Source organism: Pleurodeles waltl, chromosome 9, assembly GCF_031143425.1.
Source record: "Pleurodeles waltl isolate 20211129_DDA chromosome 9, aPleWal1.hap1.20221129, whole genome shotgun sequence".
NCBI lineage: Eukaryota > Metazoa > Chordata > Amphibia > Caudata > Salamandridae > Pleurodeles > Pleurodeles waltl.
The window spans coordinates 524728030-524749971 of NC_090448.1; the positions used below are offsets into that span (position 1 = coordinate 524728030).

Consider the following 21942-nt stretch of genomic DNA (forward strand, 5'->3'; position numbering starts at 1 on the left):
CAGTGCCGCCTGCAGAGGGAATCCCGAGGCTTCCCCTGACCGCGACTCTCTGAAACCTAAGTCCCGACGCCTGGAAAAGACCCTGCACCCGCAGCCCCCAGGACCTGAAGGACCGGACTTTCACTGCAGAAGTGACCCCCAGGAGTCCCTCTCCCTTGCCCAAGTGGAGGTTTCCCCGAGGAAGCCCCCCCTTGCCTGCCTGCAGCGCTGAAGAGATCCCTTGATCTCTCATTGACTCCCATTGCGAACCCGACGCTTGTTCTAACACTGCACCCGGCCGCCCCCGCGCCGCTGAGGGTGAAATTTCTGTGTGGGCTTGTGTCCCCCCCGGTGCCCTACAAAACCCCCCTGGTCTGCCCTCCGAAGACGCGGGTACTTACCTGCTGGCAGACTGGAACCGGGGCACCCCCTTCTCTCCATTGAAGCCTATGCGTTTTGGGCACCACTTTGAACTCTGCACCTGACCGGCCCTGAGCTGCTGGTGTGGTAACTTTGGGGTTGCTCTGAACCCCCAACGGTGGGCTACCTTGGACCAAGAACTGAACCCTGTAAGTGTCTTACTTACCTGGTAAAACTAACAAAAACTTACCTCCCCCAGGAACTGTGAAAATTGCACTGTGTCCACTTTTAAAATAGCTATTTGTGAATAACTTGAAAAGTATACATGCAATTGAAATGATTCAAAGTTCCTAATGTACTTACCTGCAATACCTTTCAAACAAGATATTACATGTTAAATGTGAACCTGTGGTTCTTAAAATAAACTAAGAAAAGATATTTTTCTATACAAAAACCATTGGCTGGATTTGTCTCTGAGTGTGTGTACCTCATTTATTGTCTATGTGTATGTACAACAAATGCTTAACACTACTCCTTGGATAAGCCTACTGCTCGACCACACTACCACAAAATAGAGCATTAGTATTATCTATTTTTACCACTATTTTACCTCTAAGGGGAACCCTTGGACTCTGTGCATGCTATTCCTTACTTTGAAATAGCACATACAGAGCCAACTTCCTACAGTAGGACAGAGAGTGCTATCCAGCAGCTGGAACAAGAATACGAACACACAGGGGATCTCTAAACGTTATTGCGCATCCTGGACCATATTAGTGAATATCAGGACAGTGCTGATTGGGAGATACATTATATGTTTTGTCGATACATGGCTAGGGCATATGGGGAAGGGGGGGCGCCCATGCCACTCTATGGCGGCCAAACTATGACCAGCTAGGAGTGCTCAGCAAGTAACCAAAGTAAAAGACAGGACTGTCAGAGAGCACTGGGATGCAAAAGGGATTTTGAAAGTCTTTGCAGCCTGTTATGGGTCATACCTCTCCTGACAGAACAAATAAGCCCGATATTGCGTGGTACTTGAAAGATGTAGCCTTGGTGTGGCTATTGGGTGCCCATTGGGAGTATCTCTTGAGGCCCATAGATTTGTACAAGGTCTGCGATGCGTTACAGACACCACCAAACGGAAAAGCACCAGGCCCTGATGGGCGGACCGGGGAATTATATAAGGCATACGCTGCACAAGTGTTTCCCCCACCTTTTTAATATTATGATGAAGCCTACACAGGGGAGGAATTCCCTGCAACTCTGAGGGAGGCTCTTATTGTAGTGTTCCTCAAAAAAGACAAGGAACCAGATCAGTGCAGGTCGTATCTCCCTCTGTCCTTAATAAATAACAATGCAAAAATATTAGCAAAAAGTAATAGCAAATCGCCTGCAGCCCCTCATGCCAAATCATTGATCTTGCCATTGACGACCCAAATTACATCAATACCCCTGGAATACCCGCTTAAATGGTGCACGGATGCCGTGATATATTTAGGTAAATGGATACACATGGACCATAAAGTGGTGTGGCAGGCCAACTACCGTGCAGCTATGTCAAAACTAGAGGGCCTGGTGGAGCGCTGTATAACAATGCCAATGTCCTTTGCATATAGAGTGGCGATAATAAAGATGGTGGTACTACCCCGCTTTTTGGTCTCCATGGCGACCAGCCATGGGCATTTGAATATGGATTCCACATTTTATACAATTAATTCTTCTTTTATTCTCTGTAATGTGAATGTGAATTTAATTTAAACAAATTCAAAAAGCTAAGCGTGCAGAACAAAATTTAAAAAAATATTATTTGGCTTAACCCAGTCAGTCAATGAGTACTGAGACTGAGAAAAGTTAGGCACCTCTTCCTGTGGGCTCCAAAAATTCAAACTTTTAAAACACCACAGAAAATAACTGAAATAGAATGAAGACCTCTCATCCCATTATTTTATCTCAAAACAGGAGTTCATTCATACCAGTGACTTATGCTTACAGGGCTGTCGAGCACTACAGTCTCCATTGCAGTTTATCAGTTATGAGTATTAAATCCATAGTCTCACTTGCTCAGTCATCCATAGAATTCTGTTTGCCTGATGTGCACTACCCCGTACAGTAATACTTTTTAGGAAAAAAAGCCCAGGATTGAAACACCAAATCTGGCAATCCTGAACAAGCTGTTTGTTCAGGAGAAGAAATTACCCTGCTCTTTGAAACCCAAAATCATAATTGGCTTTGGCAAGCGGCGTATCTTCTGGATTGAGAGGGGTTACTTGGGTTTTACACCCCCCTAATTATTTAATTATCAAGTAAGTTTTTGAGTACAGGTGCTTTTAGTCTGGTATGGTGAGGTGTCTGTAGGATTTCCCTGATATTTCTACATACACATACCGATCAACACACACAAATGCACTCCCCCTCTTGCTTTTTGTTTTGAAGGTCTTTAAAAATATTTGTTATTTTTCTAAATATTGTGTTTTCAATGCATCTATCAACCAGCCTTCCTCTCTTTCTCTTGCCTTTTAAGCCTCTCATTCCTTCCTTCTCATATATATATATTTACATGATATGTCAACACGATATTTGGAAAATCTGACACTTGCCCCCACCCCTCCCAAATCTTACTGACTAAGCTACCCTGTGTCCTTAACCAGGTCTGCTCTTCATGAATAACCTATTGGGCTGCCAGATCGTGTACCACATTTTCTTTACAGTGTATCGGGAGGAATGTAGTTATTGTCCTTATCCTCATCACCAATCAGCACATTTAGAAGTGTAGTTAGTAAATAACAAATGGAGAAGCTCTTTAAGCTTATAAAAAGATGCACATCCCAATGGTACGAGTGGGAAGAATTGCAAGTGAGCATATTGGGCCACACGTATCAAACGTTTTTGCTTTCCTAAATGGTGCAAAAAGCTAAGGGCCAGATGTAGGTAGCCGTAGTTTGCGACGTGCAAAAGGCCAAACGCGATGCACAACCTCAAATTGCGAGTCGGTACCCCTTCCCCTTTGTGAATGTCGAAAAAAAAGTTTTTTCAGAGCAGGCAGTGGTCCTATGGACCACTGCCTGCTCTGACAAAACGTTTTGCAGCTCGTTTTCCTTTAAGGAAAACGGGCTGCAAAATGAAAAAAAAAAACTGCTTTATTAAAAAAGCAGTCACAGACTTGGAGGTCTGCTGTCTCCAGCAGGCCACCATCCCTGTGAGTGCATGGACTCGCTATGGGGTCGCAAACTGCGACCCACCTCATTAATATTCATGAGGTGGGTCTTTGCAACCCCCATAGCGAGTCGCAGAAGGTGTCTGAGACACCTTTCTGCATTTGGTTTTGCAAGTTGCAATTTGCGAGTCGCTATGACTCGCAAATTGCAAGTCGCAAATTTATACCTACCTACATCTGGCCCTTAATTCGACAGTTTGCAAATGTGCCTTTCCAAATGTTTGAAAGGCACTGGTAGTCTCATTTTAGGGAATCACAATTATTTATGATTCCCTAAAATTGCAACTCCAAATAGAGAATCAACATTTGCAATTCCCTAAATAGCAAATCGCATATAGGGATTTCCTATTTGCAATTTCCTAGGCACATGTAATAAGCATTTCCTAAATGTGAAATGGGGATTTAGGAAATGCTATTACCATCAATTCCACGTTGATGGTCACCATGTGCAATTCTAAAAAGTGCATTAATAATGCATTTTCTTAACGTGCCATGTAGCACACACGCCCCTGGGCATGTGTGCTCTTTACATGTGACCAGTTTATTTTAGGGGTGCCTCAAAGGGGGCCATAGGCCCTCAGCACCCTTGGTTTTGCATTTCCTAATTTGCTATTTCCTGATAGGAAATCACAAATTAGGAAATGCAAAACCATTCGCACCTAAGGGTCTTCAGGCCCATAGGAATGAACGGAGTTCAATCCCTAGTGGAGATTCCCTAATAGTGATTGCGATAGTGTAGGAATCTCTATTTTGTTACATACCATTTTGCATTCCTTGAATAGCAATTTCTTAAAATTCCCTATTTGGGGAATGCAAAATGGGATTTTGATGCATCTGGCCTGTTAGAAATGGGGTTTCTGGTTGGCTAGGGTATGCACCAAAGCCAGGCAGATCCCATCTACTCTAGTCAGGGCGAGGGGGTCACAAACCCAGAATAACCTCTGCTCATCCCCTTGGTAGCTTGGCACAAGCAGTCAGACCTAACCTGGAGGCAATGCGTAAATCGATTGCACAACACACGTGATGCAACATGTATACCACAAAAGAAACACAACACCAAGTTATATAAAAATAAACTATATTGTACGCAACATTATTAGACCAAAATACAACATGTCAGTAATACTCTGCTGCACAAGCCATTGTCAGAACATCACTCAGGCACTCTTACTCTGTAAAGGCTAACAGTAGTCATAATAAAAACACCTAGGTTACTGGCTGTCCTTCAACATAAGTAGTAGCCAGGTTGTCATTAGCACCAACATTGCACATATCAGGACAAACAAATTATCATAAATGCCAAGTCATCATGGATGAACGTAAAGTGATCCCTTCCCCAAATGGTGAGTCACAAAATCATCCTGCAATACCAGAAGTTAAAGCAAGAGTCACCAACCACCCCTTTGGCATAAGACTCACAAACGTATGTGCTTTTTTTCACAAAGAATACGGTGACTGGGCACCCTCCGTCCCCACAGGAGCTCCTGCGCTCCTGTTACCATGAATGCGGGATCCATGGAGGCTTGACAGGGACGGGGCCTCGGGAGAGGATTCCCTTCCGCCTTGTGAGCCACGGTTAGGGCAAGGTATGCGGGGAAAAGGTGACAGTGGCATCCACCACCGTTAGCAAGGGCGGGGAGACCTCATTCGATCTCCCCACACGTAGAGTTATCAGAGTGGCCGCGTGCGGCACAGCCACTGCTGGTACGGAGGCCCACTTCCAGCTCCGCAAAGGGTCTCTCCCCCACCCCCAAGCTTCCAAGGAGTGGAAGGGAATGACACAGCTCCGCGCAGTGGGGACTCCGACCCTCGCCCCTCTTACGCCTCACTACTGTGGTGGTTTCCTGGGGTGTGGCATTGTTCTGGGACAGGGAAGAACCTCCCTGTCGTCGCGGTCACCAGCCCGTGCAGTCCTTCCCGGCTGCAGCACCTCGGACTCATGTTGCCAGTCACACCCAGCTGGGGCCGCGGAGGTGAGCCCTCTAGCTGATCGGAGTGCTGCTTCCTCCCGGGCTGCGACGGAAAGAGTGCGTCCTGATTGTGCCCCAGGGGCAAGGCCCGAAGCGCGGTCGCAGAGGGCTCCTCGCAACCTCTCTTCCGATGGGGAGGGGAAAGCCTCGCACACGGGGCCGCTTCCCGGCACCCAAGGGGGTAGAGGAATAAACGGACTCCTCAGCAGGCAAAGTCTAGTGCTCTTCAAGTATTTTAGAAAAATGAAGCAAGGAGCGGTCTACTCACGCTCCGAGGCCCCCTAGAGTGCTTTCCAGAACCAGGGGGCACAGAGCGCTCTTCAGCCGCTGTTAAGGGGCAGAGCTGAAGCAGACAGGCCAGCACAAACGAGCAAGGGGGTCTGGGGTGACGGTTCCTCCCGCCGATGCAGCGGAGCCAGGGAAGTCCAGGTCAGCGGGCACTGGCAGCAAGGCACCAAGCAAAAAAACGATCCTGATGAGTCCTTTCAGTCACCCAGCAGACGCCAGGCAGCAGGGCAGCAAACAGGAGGGCAGTCCAGATGAGCCCAATGTGCAGTCCAATAACCCTTCAACAGAGGTTCTGTCCCAGTTCAAAAAGTGCTCTCTAAACATGGGAAAAATAACCCTATACTTATAGTAATTTTGCACAACTGTTACAAAGGGGGGAGAAGAGGTTCCAACTAGTCCTAACTGGTTCTAGTAGTGTCCTCTCTCTCCTCCAGCACAGGTTCCAGACATCAGTGGGGGGTAAACGAGCCCTTTGTGTGAGGCCAGAGCTCAGCCTTTACAAATGTAGGTGTGCCCCGCCTCGCCTTCTCTCAGCCAAGGAAAACCATTCAAAATGCAGATGCACCTTTGTGAAACCTCCTCCCTCCCTTTGTACAGGCTGTCTGAAAAGTATGCACAAAGCCCATCTGTCAGTCTAACCTACGCTTCCCCTCACTGATCAGACAATACCATCCAGATATAAGGTAGGGCATTTCCAATGCAATCCTATGTGAAGGCAGCACTCACAGCAGTGAGAATCCACATAGGCTGTTTTTCACTACCAGGACAGGCCACTCCCCCAGGCACATGTCCTGCCTTTTACATACATGGCACCCTGCCCATAGGGCGAGCTAGAGCCTACCTTAGGAGTGACTTATATGTAGTAAAAGAGGAGTTCCAGGCCTGGCAAGTAAATTTAGATGCCAGGTCCATGTGGCAGTAAACTGTGCATGCAGGCCATGCGCTACCAGGCCTGAGACAGGTTTGAAAGGCTACATCTGTGGGTGGCGCAGGCAGCACTGCTGGCCTACTAGTAGCATTTAATTTACAGGCCCTGGGTATAGGGATACCACTGTACAAGGGACTTACAGGTAAATTACATTTGCCAATTGGGTATAAGCCAATCACACCAAGTTTACAAGGGAGAGCAAAGTCACTTTAGCACTGATCAGCAGTGATAAAGTGACCAGAATCATAATGTCAGCAAAAGGGGTCAGGAAAAAATAGGAGAAGGAACGCAAAAGGTTTGCGGAATGACTCTGTAAGAAGGGCCAGGTCCAACATAGCCCATCATCTCTAAACCTGTGAAGTACGAGTTACGCCTGAAAATGTCTTCCCTGTCTCAGGTCACATAGATGCCACAGTTTTTGAGACTTTTCCCTTTGAACAAGAACATCTAAAATGGGGCTATGGGTGCTGTCTTTGAAAAGAAAGAGTATCAACTTTCCCAAGTTGTTGCTAAAACGGTAATAATTCCCAAAATAAATCTGGGGATGTTACAAATTAAGGTGGGTGCAGTCTACCAAAATATCATCTGCTTATTGAGATTTTCCTTCAGCCAAGACCTGCCCTATCTAAACTTCTATCCAAGGCATCACTCCTTATCCAACAGCCTAACAGTTCTAAAGCAACTGCAAAAAGCGTAAGCAAAAGTGGCAGTTCTCTCTCATGCTTCTGTGTTGGGCAAAGGAGCCTGACAAGACTGTTCACCCTCATTGTGGAGTTATTGTAAAGCAGTTTAATTCTTGAGTTAAAATAAACTGTGGCCCAAAGCACATTTTTTGTAAACTAGCAAGCATATTGGGTTACTCAATAGAGCCTCATTGAACGAATGATCTACGGTAGGTGTTGTCACTGTCCAGGTGTATTCCACACACTCATATAGGCCCCTATGGTCAGCTGTGTGATCCTATATGGCATGAAGCCAGAATGATGTGCACAAGTGAACCAACCACACTTCCTAATCACTTTGCCAATTTATTTGCAAGAACTATAATTTCTTCATTTAACAGTGATTCAGGTATAGAACAATGGCAATCACTTTTAAACTCCTCGTCCTTGTGGATTAACACTATGGTCACCATACTTAAGCCTCATCCAATCCACTCTGAAGCTGTGTAATGACCTCCACCATATCTATTGAAACGTTTACAGCTGCTTTCTATCTAAAACAGAATGGCTTAGGCAGCCTGGCCAAAAACCCAGTCAGATCTGCTGCATTAAACCCAGTCCCAGGCACACACCGGGTATGGTGCAACAAATGCTCAACCTCCTCATACAATTTGCTTGAATGATGTATTTTCAGATAATCTGAATTTATGTTGTATGCCATGGATCTTACCCACTATTCAGCTAACTCACGAGAATGCATTAGTCTTTGTATCACTTTGCCCTTCAGTTTCTCCTTCTATTCAAAGGAGGACGAGTCTTCAGAGTTCAATGTTTCAGGTCCTGGCTGTCTCAGGAATGCAAATTGTCCACCATATCTTTCTTAAATTAATCAGTAAACATCCTGTCAAAATATCTCTTTCTGTCATTAGTAACTTTGTCTTCCAGAGTTCAGATTTAAAGACTCTTCTGGGTACCGACCTCTGGGTTTTTAGTGATATCTTCGGGGTACATGGAGGGAAAAATATTACTTTCTTAAACACAAAGGGAGAAAGTTGAGGCTTAATGGAGTGCCACACTGGCCTTAATTCATATCAACAACACACATAGCGCATGGTACTCCTAAACAGTTACCTAGACCTCTTTTTCTTTTTTTTTTCTAAAGTCTGTGGTGTCACCCTTCCTATTCAGGAGTTTCCATACACCCCAAAGTTTTGGACGAGGTCGGCTCACTCACGTAATGTGACATGCTTCATCATCGGCCACCTCTTCCCACCCTGGTAAGATGATCTACCAGGGCAGACTCAACCTCAGGTGGGACTCTCTTGAGGGAGTTTTTAAATATATTATCTAACAAGACAAAGAACTCTGGTCCAGTTAAGGTTAAAAATATCTCGGGCTGAACCACAAAAAGTGTCCTTTTTATTAGGATGGCATCCTCGATATGATTTAGAAAAAAAACCTGTATTAAAATGGGGTCTTAGATGGGTGTTATGCCTGATTATACCCCTAATGCGTGCCTGCCAACATGTGTCTGCCCATTTGTTTGTAGCCTAAAAAGGTCCTGGGCATTCCTCAGGGCTTCAATATAAAACCTTAACCCAAAATATTATTTAGGAAGGTAGAATAAATAAGCGCAAGTGTTGGAACTGCCTTACAATTTTTTTTTTTTTTATTTTTTTTTTTTAATAGAACACCCGTCAGATAAAATATAGAAAATAGGACAAATAGAGACCTTAGGTCCTGATTACAACTTTGGAGGAGTTGTTAATCCGTCCCAAAAGTGACGGTAAAGTGACGAATATACCACCAGCCGTATTACGAGTCCATTATATCCTATGGAACTCGTAATACGGCTGGTGGTATATCCGTCCCTTTACCGTCACTTTTGGGACGGATTAACACCTCCTCCAAAGTTGTAATCAGGCCCTAAGTTACTAAACATATCAATAGCATGACAGTGGGGCTAAATTACTCAAAAACTCCCTTTTTTTTGTTCTTTTTTTTTTTGGAGGCACATTGATTTGTCAAATAAGAAATAGCACACATGGTCAAAAGATGCACAAACATGTATGACATGAGTGACACAACGCACAGGTGAACGAAAAAACAAACGATACAACTTGTACGGCGTGTGTTGAAAGAAGATAAATTACCTATGAGTCATGACCTACTTGCCGCAAGACGACCCGACATTTCAGAATGTTGCCGGTACAGTGTAACTGAGAGAGCGTATTTTGATATTACATATTATAGACGTGAAATGCTTATGTCTAACAATGCTGTATTAATAAAACATTCATTAAAAGCGTATTCATAAAAAAATAGAGGATCGTTCATATGTATAAACTAATGTCAACTGTAAGGAATAATCGTTAATAGTTTGCCTAACTGAGCACATTAAAACGTATAAAACTGCATTCATTAAACTCGTATATCTTAAGTTAGCATGAGCCAAGGAGAAGCTGTGTAGCTCTCATATTAAAAGCATATTTTTCCTGTCTCTTCAGTGTGCAGAACTTGCAAACGACCATGACCCAGCTATTGTTCTCTCTGTATTAGTTCGAAACATCGGGATATTTTCCCATCCGCATGCTAGCATCTTTTAGTATAAAATGATTGTGCTTCGAAACATTTGTAGATACTTCCAAGGACAATGAGACGAGGGAACGAGAACTTTTAACCTGAGACGTGTGCCAAGCTGATGAAGTAACCCCGGATATGCCACCTACGGAAGACTGATTATGAAGACCAATCAGAAGCCAATATATTATCGAGAAATGACAAATGCATTACTTAATGTATAATTTGATAGGTTAACAATGATGGGGTGTATTGACTAACCAATAGAATTTTGGGGGAATGAATTACTAGAAAGGGATAAAAACCCATGACACAGGAAATAAAGCAGCATTAGGTAGGGAATGATATTGATTACATCCCGAAACTCTGTCACACTATTCTGTGACTTGAGACTTAGACAAACTATCCTTGCCCATATTACTGCCCCTTACACTTTTCTCCTTATGAGGAGAGTGTCTCTTGCCTCTAACTTAGATAGACTGACGGCGATCTGACTGATGTCCTGAAGACGAAGACTGATCCTGAATGCTGACCTAATCAGAGGAGGGTAATTATATAATTGCTAATGGAAATTCATTTTGCCTTTCTTTCTAGGTACCAACTGCTGTATGTTTGATAGAGACCTTAGTTAGATGTTTTCCAAATTGGTGTTCAAAATTGTTTTGCATGACGCCCAACATGCTAATGCTAATTAGAGGTTAGGCGAGGTATTCACTCTGACTGACAAACTGACGTGACTGACGTGGTGCTATGCTGAACTAGTATCTTGGAAATTTGATGTGTTATAATCCGTTTATATCTATCTGATTATTCATGTTACTAATCTTTGCATTATCGAAAGCTTATTGTGGTTGCCATCTTATAATCGTGCTTACGTGTTTATTGACTTTGAGATTAATGCCTTTGCTACTAGATTGTAATCAATAGGGAATAAAACTTATTAACTCCATTAAGGTGTGGTTATTCATGACTGGAAGGTCATGGTTGCGCCGAACGTTTATTAATGTCTAATTTGATGTTAAACGTTGACAATGTTATTGACCTATTGATTGATATTTTGGTTAGTTATCTCGTCATACGGTGTCTCACCACTGGGCCCAAAGATTCATTGGCCTAAAACGAGTCCTGATGTGTATAAATTGACATAGACGGACGCGTTAGCATAGCCTTCATCCCTCTTAAAGCTCAAAATTTTTATGTCTGCACATAAATCTGTGTGGTCTCTCTCCCAGTATTTAATTTGTCAAGGAGATGCGCCTGAAAAATACCTGCCCCAACCTCCTGGAACAGCTGACAGGGGAGTATCTGTTGGTTGCAGGTAGCCGTTTTTATGGGCGAGCGCAAAGTGCTCAGTTCATAAAGTAATATCTCTTTGGGCTTCAAACCACTACCAGGTCATATCAGTCTCTTTCATTGGTTCCTGGGCTTGCTCTTTAAAATCTGCTTGCTTTCATTTGTGAAAGGCATGCATTGGTCATGCCTTTTACGGTGTTTAGCCCGCCTACACAGCACCGGTAAACTATTAGAAACATACGAGGCTCAGTGTTTTGATACTGGTTTCTGGACTACTTTATCTGTAAATTGTTTCCAGCAGCGCGATCGCGCTAGGGTTTACATATCGCGATTGCGCTCCGTTTTTTCGTTTTCAATTTCAGCGCGATCGCGGTACATTTTACATAGCGCGATTGCGCTGTTTTTTTTTTTCTTTTATGTGGCAAGAAAAGTTAGGTTAAGAGTTTACAACTCAAATAGCGCCAACTCGAGCAAATGCGAGTCCCGTTGCATTTAAAATGCTTGTTTAAAGTGCCATGTGATGATTAGGTAGCCCTCCGTCACCCTACTCACTGGGCCATTAGCCAGTGGGTTGAAATGGAATGCTGTATTTGTATAGTTCTTGTCAAACCCAAAAGCGAAGCACGACCGCTAACCACAGTGGCCAGCAGCAGTGCCCGTTTCTCCACCCCGCGTCACGTCCTTAACTCGTAAAATACGTGAAAGCGGGAGAATCTCTCATATGCGTAGGTTCGCATGGCTTGCTGGATCTTGTATTACTTGTATTACAGGGCCGCTTTTTTATGAGTGGAAGGGCAGTAATAAAGTGTGTTGCATTGAGCCCTTCTTACTATGCCCCTAATATTAGCGAAAGGACGCGCCTTAACTTAAGAGGGGTGGTAGAGAACTAAGTCCCCGTAATGAGCATTACAACAGTCTTTAGGAGGAGGGCCACTTTATATAAAAGGTCCAAGGGCCTTGTTGTTAAAAAAGTCACAAATGGCACCCTGATATCGGCTGCAGGATCACACGCGTGAACCAAAGCGCCGTAATGCAACCAAAGTTCCTATATTAAACAAAAAACGGGCATGCATTATGGAAAAATCCCAGGGACATTAAAGGTTACAAATAGCCCCTCAGAGACAGTTGTCGCATAGGTCTTGTATTCAAATTTGGATCATATGGATGTGGCAGTGATGGACAAATTGTTTTACATTCTGGTCCTCACCCTGTTTAAAAGACCTACAGGGAAAAAGTGCTCAGTGCAGCTGAAACGCGACTAATATCCTAGTACTAAAATTATCCCTATTAAAAAATAAATAAATAGCTGTTTTTATGGTGCCATTAATGATAGCTGTAAAGTATGGAAAGGGTCACCTCGTTGTCTGATTAATCAATAATTAATGGAAATCCAAGGAATGTCATCATTGTAGCCCTGTGTATCTATTTTCAATCTAAATACCTATCTCTGCTCATATTCAAGAAGGACCTTGTTGTTGTCTCAATGTCTGTGCCCTACTTTTTCGATGTTGTACCACTCTAAATCATCTGCTGTGTGATTCATTTCAGCATAGTGTCTGGTAAGCATGGTGTTATCCCTCTTGCATCCTATAGTACTTCTGTGGTCAGTGACACGTGTTTTTACCTTCCTTGTTGTCATACCTACATACAGGATACTACAGGGGCATTTTAGCACATAGACCACATCACTGAAATTACAGTGTATTAGCTGCTACAGAACCCAAGGCCTGGGCATCCCAATGTCCACTGTTTTTTTTTTTAAGAGTACATTCCCCACTTCCCCGGAGGGTTGGTATCCATTAGGGGTCGGGAAGTTCCATAGTGTTATTTGGGTATTGATGCTTGTAGGGAAGTACCATCTTGCCTGGCATGTTACCCCCATATTTCACTGTATATATGTTGTTTTAGTGTATGTGTCACTGGGACCCTGCCAGGCAGGGCCCCAGTGCTCATAAGTGTGCCCTGTATGTGTTCCCTGTGTGATGACTAACTGTCTCACTGAGGCTCTGCTAACCAGAACCTCAGTGGTTATGCTCTCTCTGCTTTCCAAATTGTCACTAACAGGCTAGTGACCAATTTTACCAATTCACATTGGCATACTGGAACACCCTTATAATTCCCTAGTATATGGTACTGAGGCACCCAGGGTATTGGGGTTCCAAGAGATCCCTATGGGCTGCAGCATTTCTTTTGCCACCCATAGGGAGCTCTGACAATTCTTACACAGGTCTGCCACTGCAGCCTGAGTGAACTAACGTCCACGTTATTTCACAGCCATTTACCACTGCACTTAAGTAACTTATAAGTCACCTATATGTCTAACCTTTACCTGGTAAAGATTGAGTGCTAAGTTACTTAGTGTGTGGCACCCTGGCACTAGCCAAGGTGCCCCCACATCGTTCAGGGCAAATTCCCCGGACTTTGTGAGTGCGGGGACACCATTACACGCGTGCACTGGACATAGGTCACTACCTATGTACAGCGTCACAATGGTAACTCCGAACATGGCCATGTAACATGTCTAAGATCATGGAATTGCCACCCCAATTCCATCCTGGCATTGGGGAGACAATTCCATGATCCCCCGAGTCTCTAGCACAGACCCGGGTACTGACAAACTACCTTTCCCGGGGTTTCACTGCAGCTGCTGCTGCTGCCAACCCCTCAGACAGGTTTCTGCCCTCCTGGGGTCCAGCCAGGCTTGGCCCAGGAAGGCAGAACAAAGGACTTCCTCAGAGAGAAGGTGTTACACCCTCTTCCTTTGGGGAAAAAGGTGTCAGGGCTGGGGAGGAGTAGCCTCCCCCAGCCTCTGGAAATGCTTTGATGGGCACAAATGGTGCCCATCTCTGCATAAGCCAGTCTACACCGGTTTAGGGATCCCCCAGCCCTGCTCTGGCGCGAAACTGGACAAAGGAAAGGGGAGTGACCACTCCCCTGACCTGCACCTCCCAGGGGAGGTGCCCAGAGCTCCTCCAGTGTGCTCCAGACCTCTGCCATCTTGGAAACAGAGGTGCTGCTGGCACACTGGACTGCTCTGAGTGGCCAGTGCCAGCAGGTGACATCAGAGACTCCTCCTGATAGGCTCTTACCTGTGTTGCTAGCCTATCCTCCTTCCTAGTTAGCCAAACCTCCTTTTCTGGCTATTTAGGGTCTCTGTTTTGGGGAATTTTTTTAGATATCGAATGCAAGAGCTCATCAGAGTTCCTCTGCATCTCTCTCTTCACCTTCTGCCAAAGGATCGACCGCTGACTGCTCAGGACGCCTGCAAAACCGCAACAAAGTAGCGAAGACGACTACTGCAACCTTGTATCGCTGATCCTGCCGCCTTCTCGATTGTTTTCCTGGTGGTGCATGCTCTGGGGGTAGCCTGCCTCCTCTCTGCACTAGGAGCTCTGAAGAAATCTCCCGTGGGTCGACGGAATCTTCCCCCTGCAACCGCAGGCAACAAAAGACTGCATCACCGGTCCTCTGGGTCCCCTCTCAGCATGACGAGCGTGGTCCCTGGAACTCAGCAACTCTGTCCAAGTGACTCCCACAGTCCAGTGACTCTTCAGTCCAAGTTTGGTGGAGGTAAGTCCTTGCCTTCCCACGCTAGACTGCATTGCTGGGTACCACGTGATTTGCAGCTGCTCCTGCTCCTGTGCACTCTTCCAAGATTTCCTTCGTGCACAGCCAAGCCTGGGTCCCCGACACTCTAACCTGCAGTGCACAACCTCCTGAGTTGTCCTCCGGCGTCGTGGGACTCCCTTTTGTGTCTTCGGGTGAGCTCCGGTTCACTTCTCTTCTAAGTGCCTGTTCCGGCACTTCTGCGGGTGCTGCCTGCTTCTGTGTGGGCTCCCTGACTTGCTGGGCGCCCCCTCTGTCTCCTCACCCAAGTGGCGACATCCTGGACCCTCCTGGGCCACAGCAGCATCCAAAAACCCTAACTATGACCCTTGCAGCTAGCAAGGCTTGTTTGCGGTCTTTCTGCGTGGGAACACCTCTGCAAGCTTCTTCACGACATGGGACATCCATCCTCCAAAGGGGAAGTTTCTAGCCCTCTTCGTTCTTGCATAATCCACAGCTTCTACCATCCGGTGCCAGCTTCTTTGCACCCTCAGCTGGCATTTCCTGGGCATCTGCCCAATCTCGACTTTGTCGCGACTCTTGGACTTGGTCCCCTTGTTCCACAGGTACTCTCGTCCGGAAATCCACTTTGGTTGCATTGCTGGTGTTGGTCTTCCTTGCAGAATTCCCCTATCACGACTTCTGTGCTCTCTGGGGAATATAGGTGCAATTTACACCTACTTTTCAAGGTCTTGGGGTGGGCTATTTTTCTAACCCTCACTGTTTTCTTACAGTCCCAGCGACCCTCTACAATCTCACATAGGTTTGGGGTCCATTTGTGGTTCGCATTCCACTTTTGGAGTATATGGTTTGTGTTGCCCCTATACCTATGTGCTCCTATTGCAATCTACTGTAACTTTACATTGCTTGCATTACTTCCTTTTGCTATTACTGCATATTTTTGGTATTGTGTACATATATCTTGTGTATATTTGGCATCCTCATATTGAGGGTACTCACTGAGATACTTTTGGCATATTGTCATAAAAATAAAGTACCTTTATTTTTAGTATATCTGTGTATTGTGTTTTCTTATGATATTGTGCATATGACACCAGTGGTATAGTAGGAGCTTTGCTTGTCTCCTAGTTCAGCCTAAGCTGCTCTGCTATAGCTACCTTCTATCAGCCTAAGCTGCTAGAAACACCTCTTCTTCACTAATAAGGGATAACTGGACCTGGTACAGAGTGTAAGTACTCCTTGGTACCCACTACAAGCCAGGCCAGCCTCCTACAATGCTCTTTCTCTTTGGGCGTGTACGTACCAACGTGTCCTGCGGATTTTGACTGTGTCTAAATGAAAAAAGTGGTTCCCACAGTTCAAAAATCTCCAGCTTTTCTTGATCAGCTTTTTTACCTCATTGGAACTAGGGCACAAGGTAGTGATACAGGTGGGCCTAGGTTTTCAAGGTCACTTGTATGTGCTCAGAAGGGCCCCTCTATTGTTGTTTCTGGCACGTTTTCTTGCTCTTTAAAAGATTCTCATGGGGTATTCCTTGTCTCAGAGGTTAGCAGATAACTTGTCCGCATGCGCCCTTTGCCATAATTATAAAGATGGCAGCCGATATACTAGACTTCCACCTTCCTTCAATGGAGTAAAAATTAATGTGCTTATAGAGTCCTGCAACCAGGGTAAACCTCTCAGAAACCTCTTACCTATTAACAAAGCATTAACAGACACACATCTGGGCACCTTAGCAAAGCCAGAATCTTTCCCTCCTGTAAACAGGGAAATTCTTATGAGACATTGGCCAGCTCCAGGAAACGCATCTTTCCTCCTGCAGAACCCAGCATCTGAATGCCTAATAGTTTAGATCACAACCAACTGGATAAATCCTAATGCATTTCTGACCAACCCGTGAAACAGTCTTGCTCCACATGGAAGCATTTGGCAAATGCATTTTCTCTTTTGCCAGCCTTGGGCTAAAATCGCTCAATTCCGTTTGTCGTTTGGGGATGATATTCGTATGCCTTGTGGGAAAAGATTGCTGACATCTTGCCAGCAGTCCATGATGATCATCAGGCCAACCTCAGCCAATTGTTCAGGATGGCTAGTGTACAGCAAAATGCAATAGAAGGTTGGGCCTGGACATCACCAAGGCCGTTTAGGCAGTTGATACCTGTGTAGGGCTCTGCCCGCATGAAAGAGTCACTCCACTGGATTTTCCAACAGTTACTGATTGAGATGCCCTTTGATGCCACCCATTTCTTCTGAGATAAAGTGAACTGACCCTGTAGAACTTCAGATTTAAAGCAACATCGTACTTCTTCAGGCTGCAGTGGCCATTGAACAGTCCCCTCAAGAATTTTTCCCCTTTTGAGACTTCAGAAGGGGGTCCCAGCATAGGTCATGACAAAGTTGCCCCAGCAACAACACACCTCCCAGGGCTTTCAAAGTATATGTCTGGGTTCCGTACGCCAACATCCAGAACCGCCAGGGGCATCACACTACCCAGTCTCCACTGCTGTTGTCAAACCACTTTAATTTGTCCTCAGTGGTGCATAGTGGCCAAGTAGGAGATCAGGTCAGCTATTACCTCCTTGGGTGGCAAATCCTCCCTTCTGACAATTGGGTACTTCTAAGTGTCCACAGCGGTAATGCCCTACCCTTCATCTGTACCCCTTGGAACTTTACTTCTACACCACAGTGACCTTTCTGTGGACCACTTGCGCACCAACGTGCGGAAGTCACACCTGACTCCTTCTTAGAGGCTCCCTTTCTTGGCTGCTTTTTTTAGCTTTACCTTCACTTTTAGTCCAGGGCATTCAAGCTATGATCCCAATGTTCCAGCCTTTGACCTTGGTCTGTGTGAGAGCAACTCCGAGGCTTGTTGGCCTCCTGTGTCCTGCTTGTGGACCCCACCAGGTGGCACACATGGATTCTGCAGTGGGATCTGAAGTCTCTTGGATGAGCACCAAGGGAACCTTTCAGATTCTATCCAGGTATCAGAGGTGACTGCAAAAGATCTGCAGAGGTGGCTGCTGAACTGAAATTGGACTAGTGGCAGACCCCTTTTGCTATCCCACCCAGAGCTAACAATCATGACAGACACATTATTGCTATGTTGGTGGGGTCATCTGCGAGAGGTGGAGATTGGAGGGCTCTCTTCTCTGACAGAAACTCATCTCCACGTCAGCCTGTTGGAGTCCCAGGTGATTCATTTGGTGTTAAATGCCTTCCTCCCGTCCATCAGGAGGGAACAGGTGCAGTTTCTCACATACAACATCATCGCCATGTGGTATTGCGACAAGAAGGTGGAGTGGAGTCGTGGGTCCCTGAGCCAGGAGGCCTTGTGTCTCTGGAACTGACTAGATTGTCAAGGTATATCCCTGGTCGTTCACCACCTGGCGGGATATTTAAACTCCAGGGCAGACAATCTCTGCTTGTGTTGTCTAGTGGATCACAAATGGCAGCTGCACTCAGAGGTGGCACAAAGCATCTTACGCCATCTTTCTCACTGATGAGAACGCTCCATGTTGCATGTTGAAGTACCCAAGGCAGTTCTTACTTGGAGTCGCCTTTCACCTGGATTGGAGCTTGGGACTCCTGTGCATCCTCCTTCTTCTACCTCTTCTGCCAAAAGGTCTGAGGAAGATCTGTAACAACCGGCTTTGAGTCATCCTGGATTGAGCTAGGAGAGTGTGATACACACAGAACTTCATGTTATGAGCATCTATCCTCTGATTCGACTGCCACTTGTGGAGGACCTTCTGTTGAAGTAGCAGGGCAGTGTACTGCACCTGAGTCTGCACAACTTACACCTTCGTGCTTGAAGATTGAGCGACAACAGTTGACTGCCTCAGATCTCACCACAATTATTCCCACCTTGAGTAGTGAATGTCATTTTGTCAGCCAGACCTCGCTTAAACCACCTATTTGGGACACTGGGATAGGTTTGTTGTTTGGTGTTCCTCCATGACGCATCCATTTGTTACAAACCCAGTTGTCTGGTGTGCTATTTGTTGTTTATCTCTAGCCCAGCAAGGCCTAGCTGTGGCAAGGTGAAGGTTATTTGTCCGCCTTATCTGCCTTTTTGTACCTACCTGATCAGTCATCTTTGTTCAAGTCTCCTGATGTTTTTCTGAAAGGGACGACCAATAGGTTTCCTCCAAACCCATTTTGATCCCAGTGGGATCTCCGGTTGGAGATGATGTGCACCCCATTTGAGCCAATGCACAGTTGACCTCTGAAGTTGCTCACGGCTGAAGACAGTTCCTTATTGTGCTCACATCAGCTAGTCCCATAAGTGAGCTTCGCTCCACCTCATCCGTCCAAGGAGGAAGAGCGATTACATTGCTCAGATCCAAAGAGAGCCCTAAAAGTTCCACAATCTGTGTAGCAGAGGTTTTCAAACCTAAATTTTGAATGGCATTCAAGGCAGGCTCTCTAACACTCTCCGTTATCTGTTTTCTCCTCTTCGGACACCTTCCTGTTTGCCTGCATCATCAAGTTAAACCAGCAGTCAGAGCTATCTTTACTATTTGTCCCATGCATGTGATTTGAGAAAGGCTTCAATCTAAAATACTGTTCACTCTCAGTGGGCAGTTTCACTGTTCCATTCAATACTCTTCAAAGAATATCAGCAAAGGTAACCATTTCAGCTTTGGTGGATGCATCATCATGACTGAGTTTCACTGAATTACTTTACAGCTCATTAGTGCAAGGAATTTCTTTAGCATTCACCACCTCTGGTTCATATATGCTTCTTTTATATAAACCTTGCTATGAACTCAATACATTTGCGGTCCATGCAGTTTTCTCCTGTGATGCTATCAGTTCTTCCTGATATGCTTGAAAACAATTTGTGTGATCTTGGCAGCCTTTCTGAATAGTTTACTGTTACTTTGCACCCTTTAATCCAGCAGTGATACTACATGTTCTGCAGCAGGTAGCTTGCCCTGACATGCATATGCTTTCCTCAAGGGTTCTGGAGTTAATTATATTTACTTCAGCTGCGTACTTTGCAGCTCCACCAAGTACTTCCTCATCTTTACTTAACTTTATGCTATTAAGTAAACCCGGAAAGAGGGGTCTTGCTCTCTCAGCAATATGGGTAAAAGATAAATAGGCCTAAATTCTTCTCACAAGTGTATTCAGCGTGAATTACAGTATGAACATATATTGTAGATCATTTCAAGAATGCAGTGTTTCTATTACATTTTTAAATATGAGAAATTACTGTACTGAAACTGTAGCACAGGTTAGGCATTCGATACAATATAGCATTTTAAATGATTGAGTTCCACCAAATTTGTATGTATGTTATACTGGGTGACATGTAAACATAAATAATGCTTCCTCAGATTGAACAGGACCAATAATTGAACCCACTGAAAACAAACGTAAAGTCTTATTGAAAGTCATACCTTGACTCCCTCACATGAATTCAGCGTACTGTGGTATTTTAAAAACATAGTAAATGCATGTGAACAACTTTTTGGGTTTAAAGTGACAACTTCATCCACATGGGGAGAGAAACATTATTTCACGGGAGAATGAAGTAAGACAATGGACAAGCACTTAATGACTGGCGACCAGAATATGTAATAATCATGAAATTAAATAAATTTGAAACTAGCCATAAATATAGTTTGTAAACAAACAGCCATCATCCTATACATGCAGAAACGATCATTCTTGGATAACAGTTAATGTGTTTTATCAAACTCATGAATACTTTTTTCCCCACAGGGATTTTTTAATAGTTTAAGGATTGAACTTTACGATTATCCAGATATAATGATCACCAACGTTTGCCCGGGACCTGTCCAGTCCAAAGTTGTAGACAATGCTTTTACTGAAGAAGTCAACAAGGTAAATTTACTTTAGTAGAAAGCTTAAAAATACTTCAATAATATTATTTTGTGATTTTGATTTCTGTTAAAAAACAAAAAAAGTAATCCAAGTGGAGTCTGCAGAGTGAATTATATAGTTTAATTAGGAAACCGGTTATTTTACAGTATATGAGCTGCTGGGTTGTAAATGCCTCTAAAGTGGCACTAGAGGTGATGTGTAAGATGCAGATACAAACCACCTCTCTTGCCAGTTGTGTGGTGCTTCTCAGGGAGTGATGTGAATGAAACTGAATACTAATGTAAGGTAAGATTTCTCACCTGTTAGGTTCATAGAAGACATTGCTTCCTTCACATAATACATTTGTTACACACTCTGTGTAAATATAATGTGCAAATATTTTAAAAAGAGTAATGGTTGTTGATGGTCTCAGAAGTTACTGTTCCCTTTCTCCAAATGAGACAGATGTGACCAAGAATGCTGTTTAGTGCTTTAGTATTGGTAGCAGCTGACTTCAAATCATGTTTTTTCAGTCATCCGGTTAAGCCTCAAACTGTATTTAACATCTATATGCTGTGCTTTGTTTTTGCATACTTAGTAATATTTACTATCTCCATGGTGCTCAAAGACTCACACCGGAGACTATGGGCCATATTACGACCTTGAAGGAGGGGATTACTCAGTCCCAAATGTGACGGATATACCGTCCGCTGTATTACAAGTTCCATGGGATATAATGGAACTTGTAATACGGCGGACAGGATATCTGTCACATTTGGGACGGATTGATCCCCTTGCCAAGGTCATAATCGGGCCTTATATCTTCTGACTGCATTGGGACTTAAGTGCCTAAGTCTGTAAGAGCACTCCGGTTTCCAGGCTGCTTAGAGTTTCCATTCAGTCTCATACAGCTCAATAAATACCCCGTTTGCGCTTTGCTCGTGTCCACTATTAACATACAGAGTTTTCTCTGCCTAACATAAAGTAGACAGCATGAGTTGTATAGGTCCCAGTCTGTATCCCCTCATCGTGTAGTTTCACTTTCCAAACCTGCAAACAGTGCATGTTTCTGAGAAGTCCATCTGTTCCTGCAAACCCCACAACTTATTTTCTTTAGAGTTCTGTTTCAAATGAGAACCACCCCACCCCCTTTAGAATGTGGTGGGACAGCATCACACATAATATATTTGCTTATGTTTTTTCCTCTCCATTGTGCATTTTGATATGCACTGTGGTTGTCTGGTACTTGACTGTGTTCTAAAGCCC

The 21942-nt window shown here is 44.6% G+C and overlaps 1 protein-coding gene across 1 annotated transcript in view; it reads left to right on the plus strand.

Annotated features, from left to right (window-relative positions):
- DHRS7 (dehydrogenase/reductase 7) overlaps positions 1 to 21942 on the plus strand; it is a 298966-nt gene that overhangs the window by 170465 nt on the left and 106559 nt on the right. The window contains exon 5 of the mRNA XM_069207421.1: positions 20575 to 20697. Coding sequence (XP_069063522.1) covers positions 20575 to 20697 — 123 coding nt within the window. The remainder of the gene's footprint in view (positions 1 to 20574; positions 20698 to 21942) is intronic.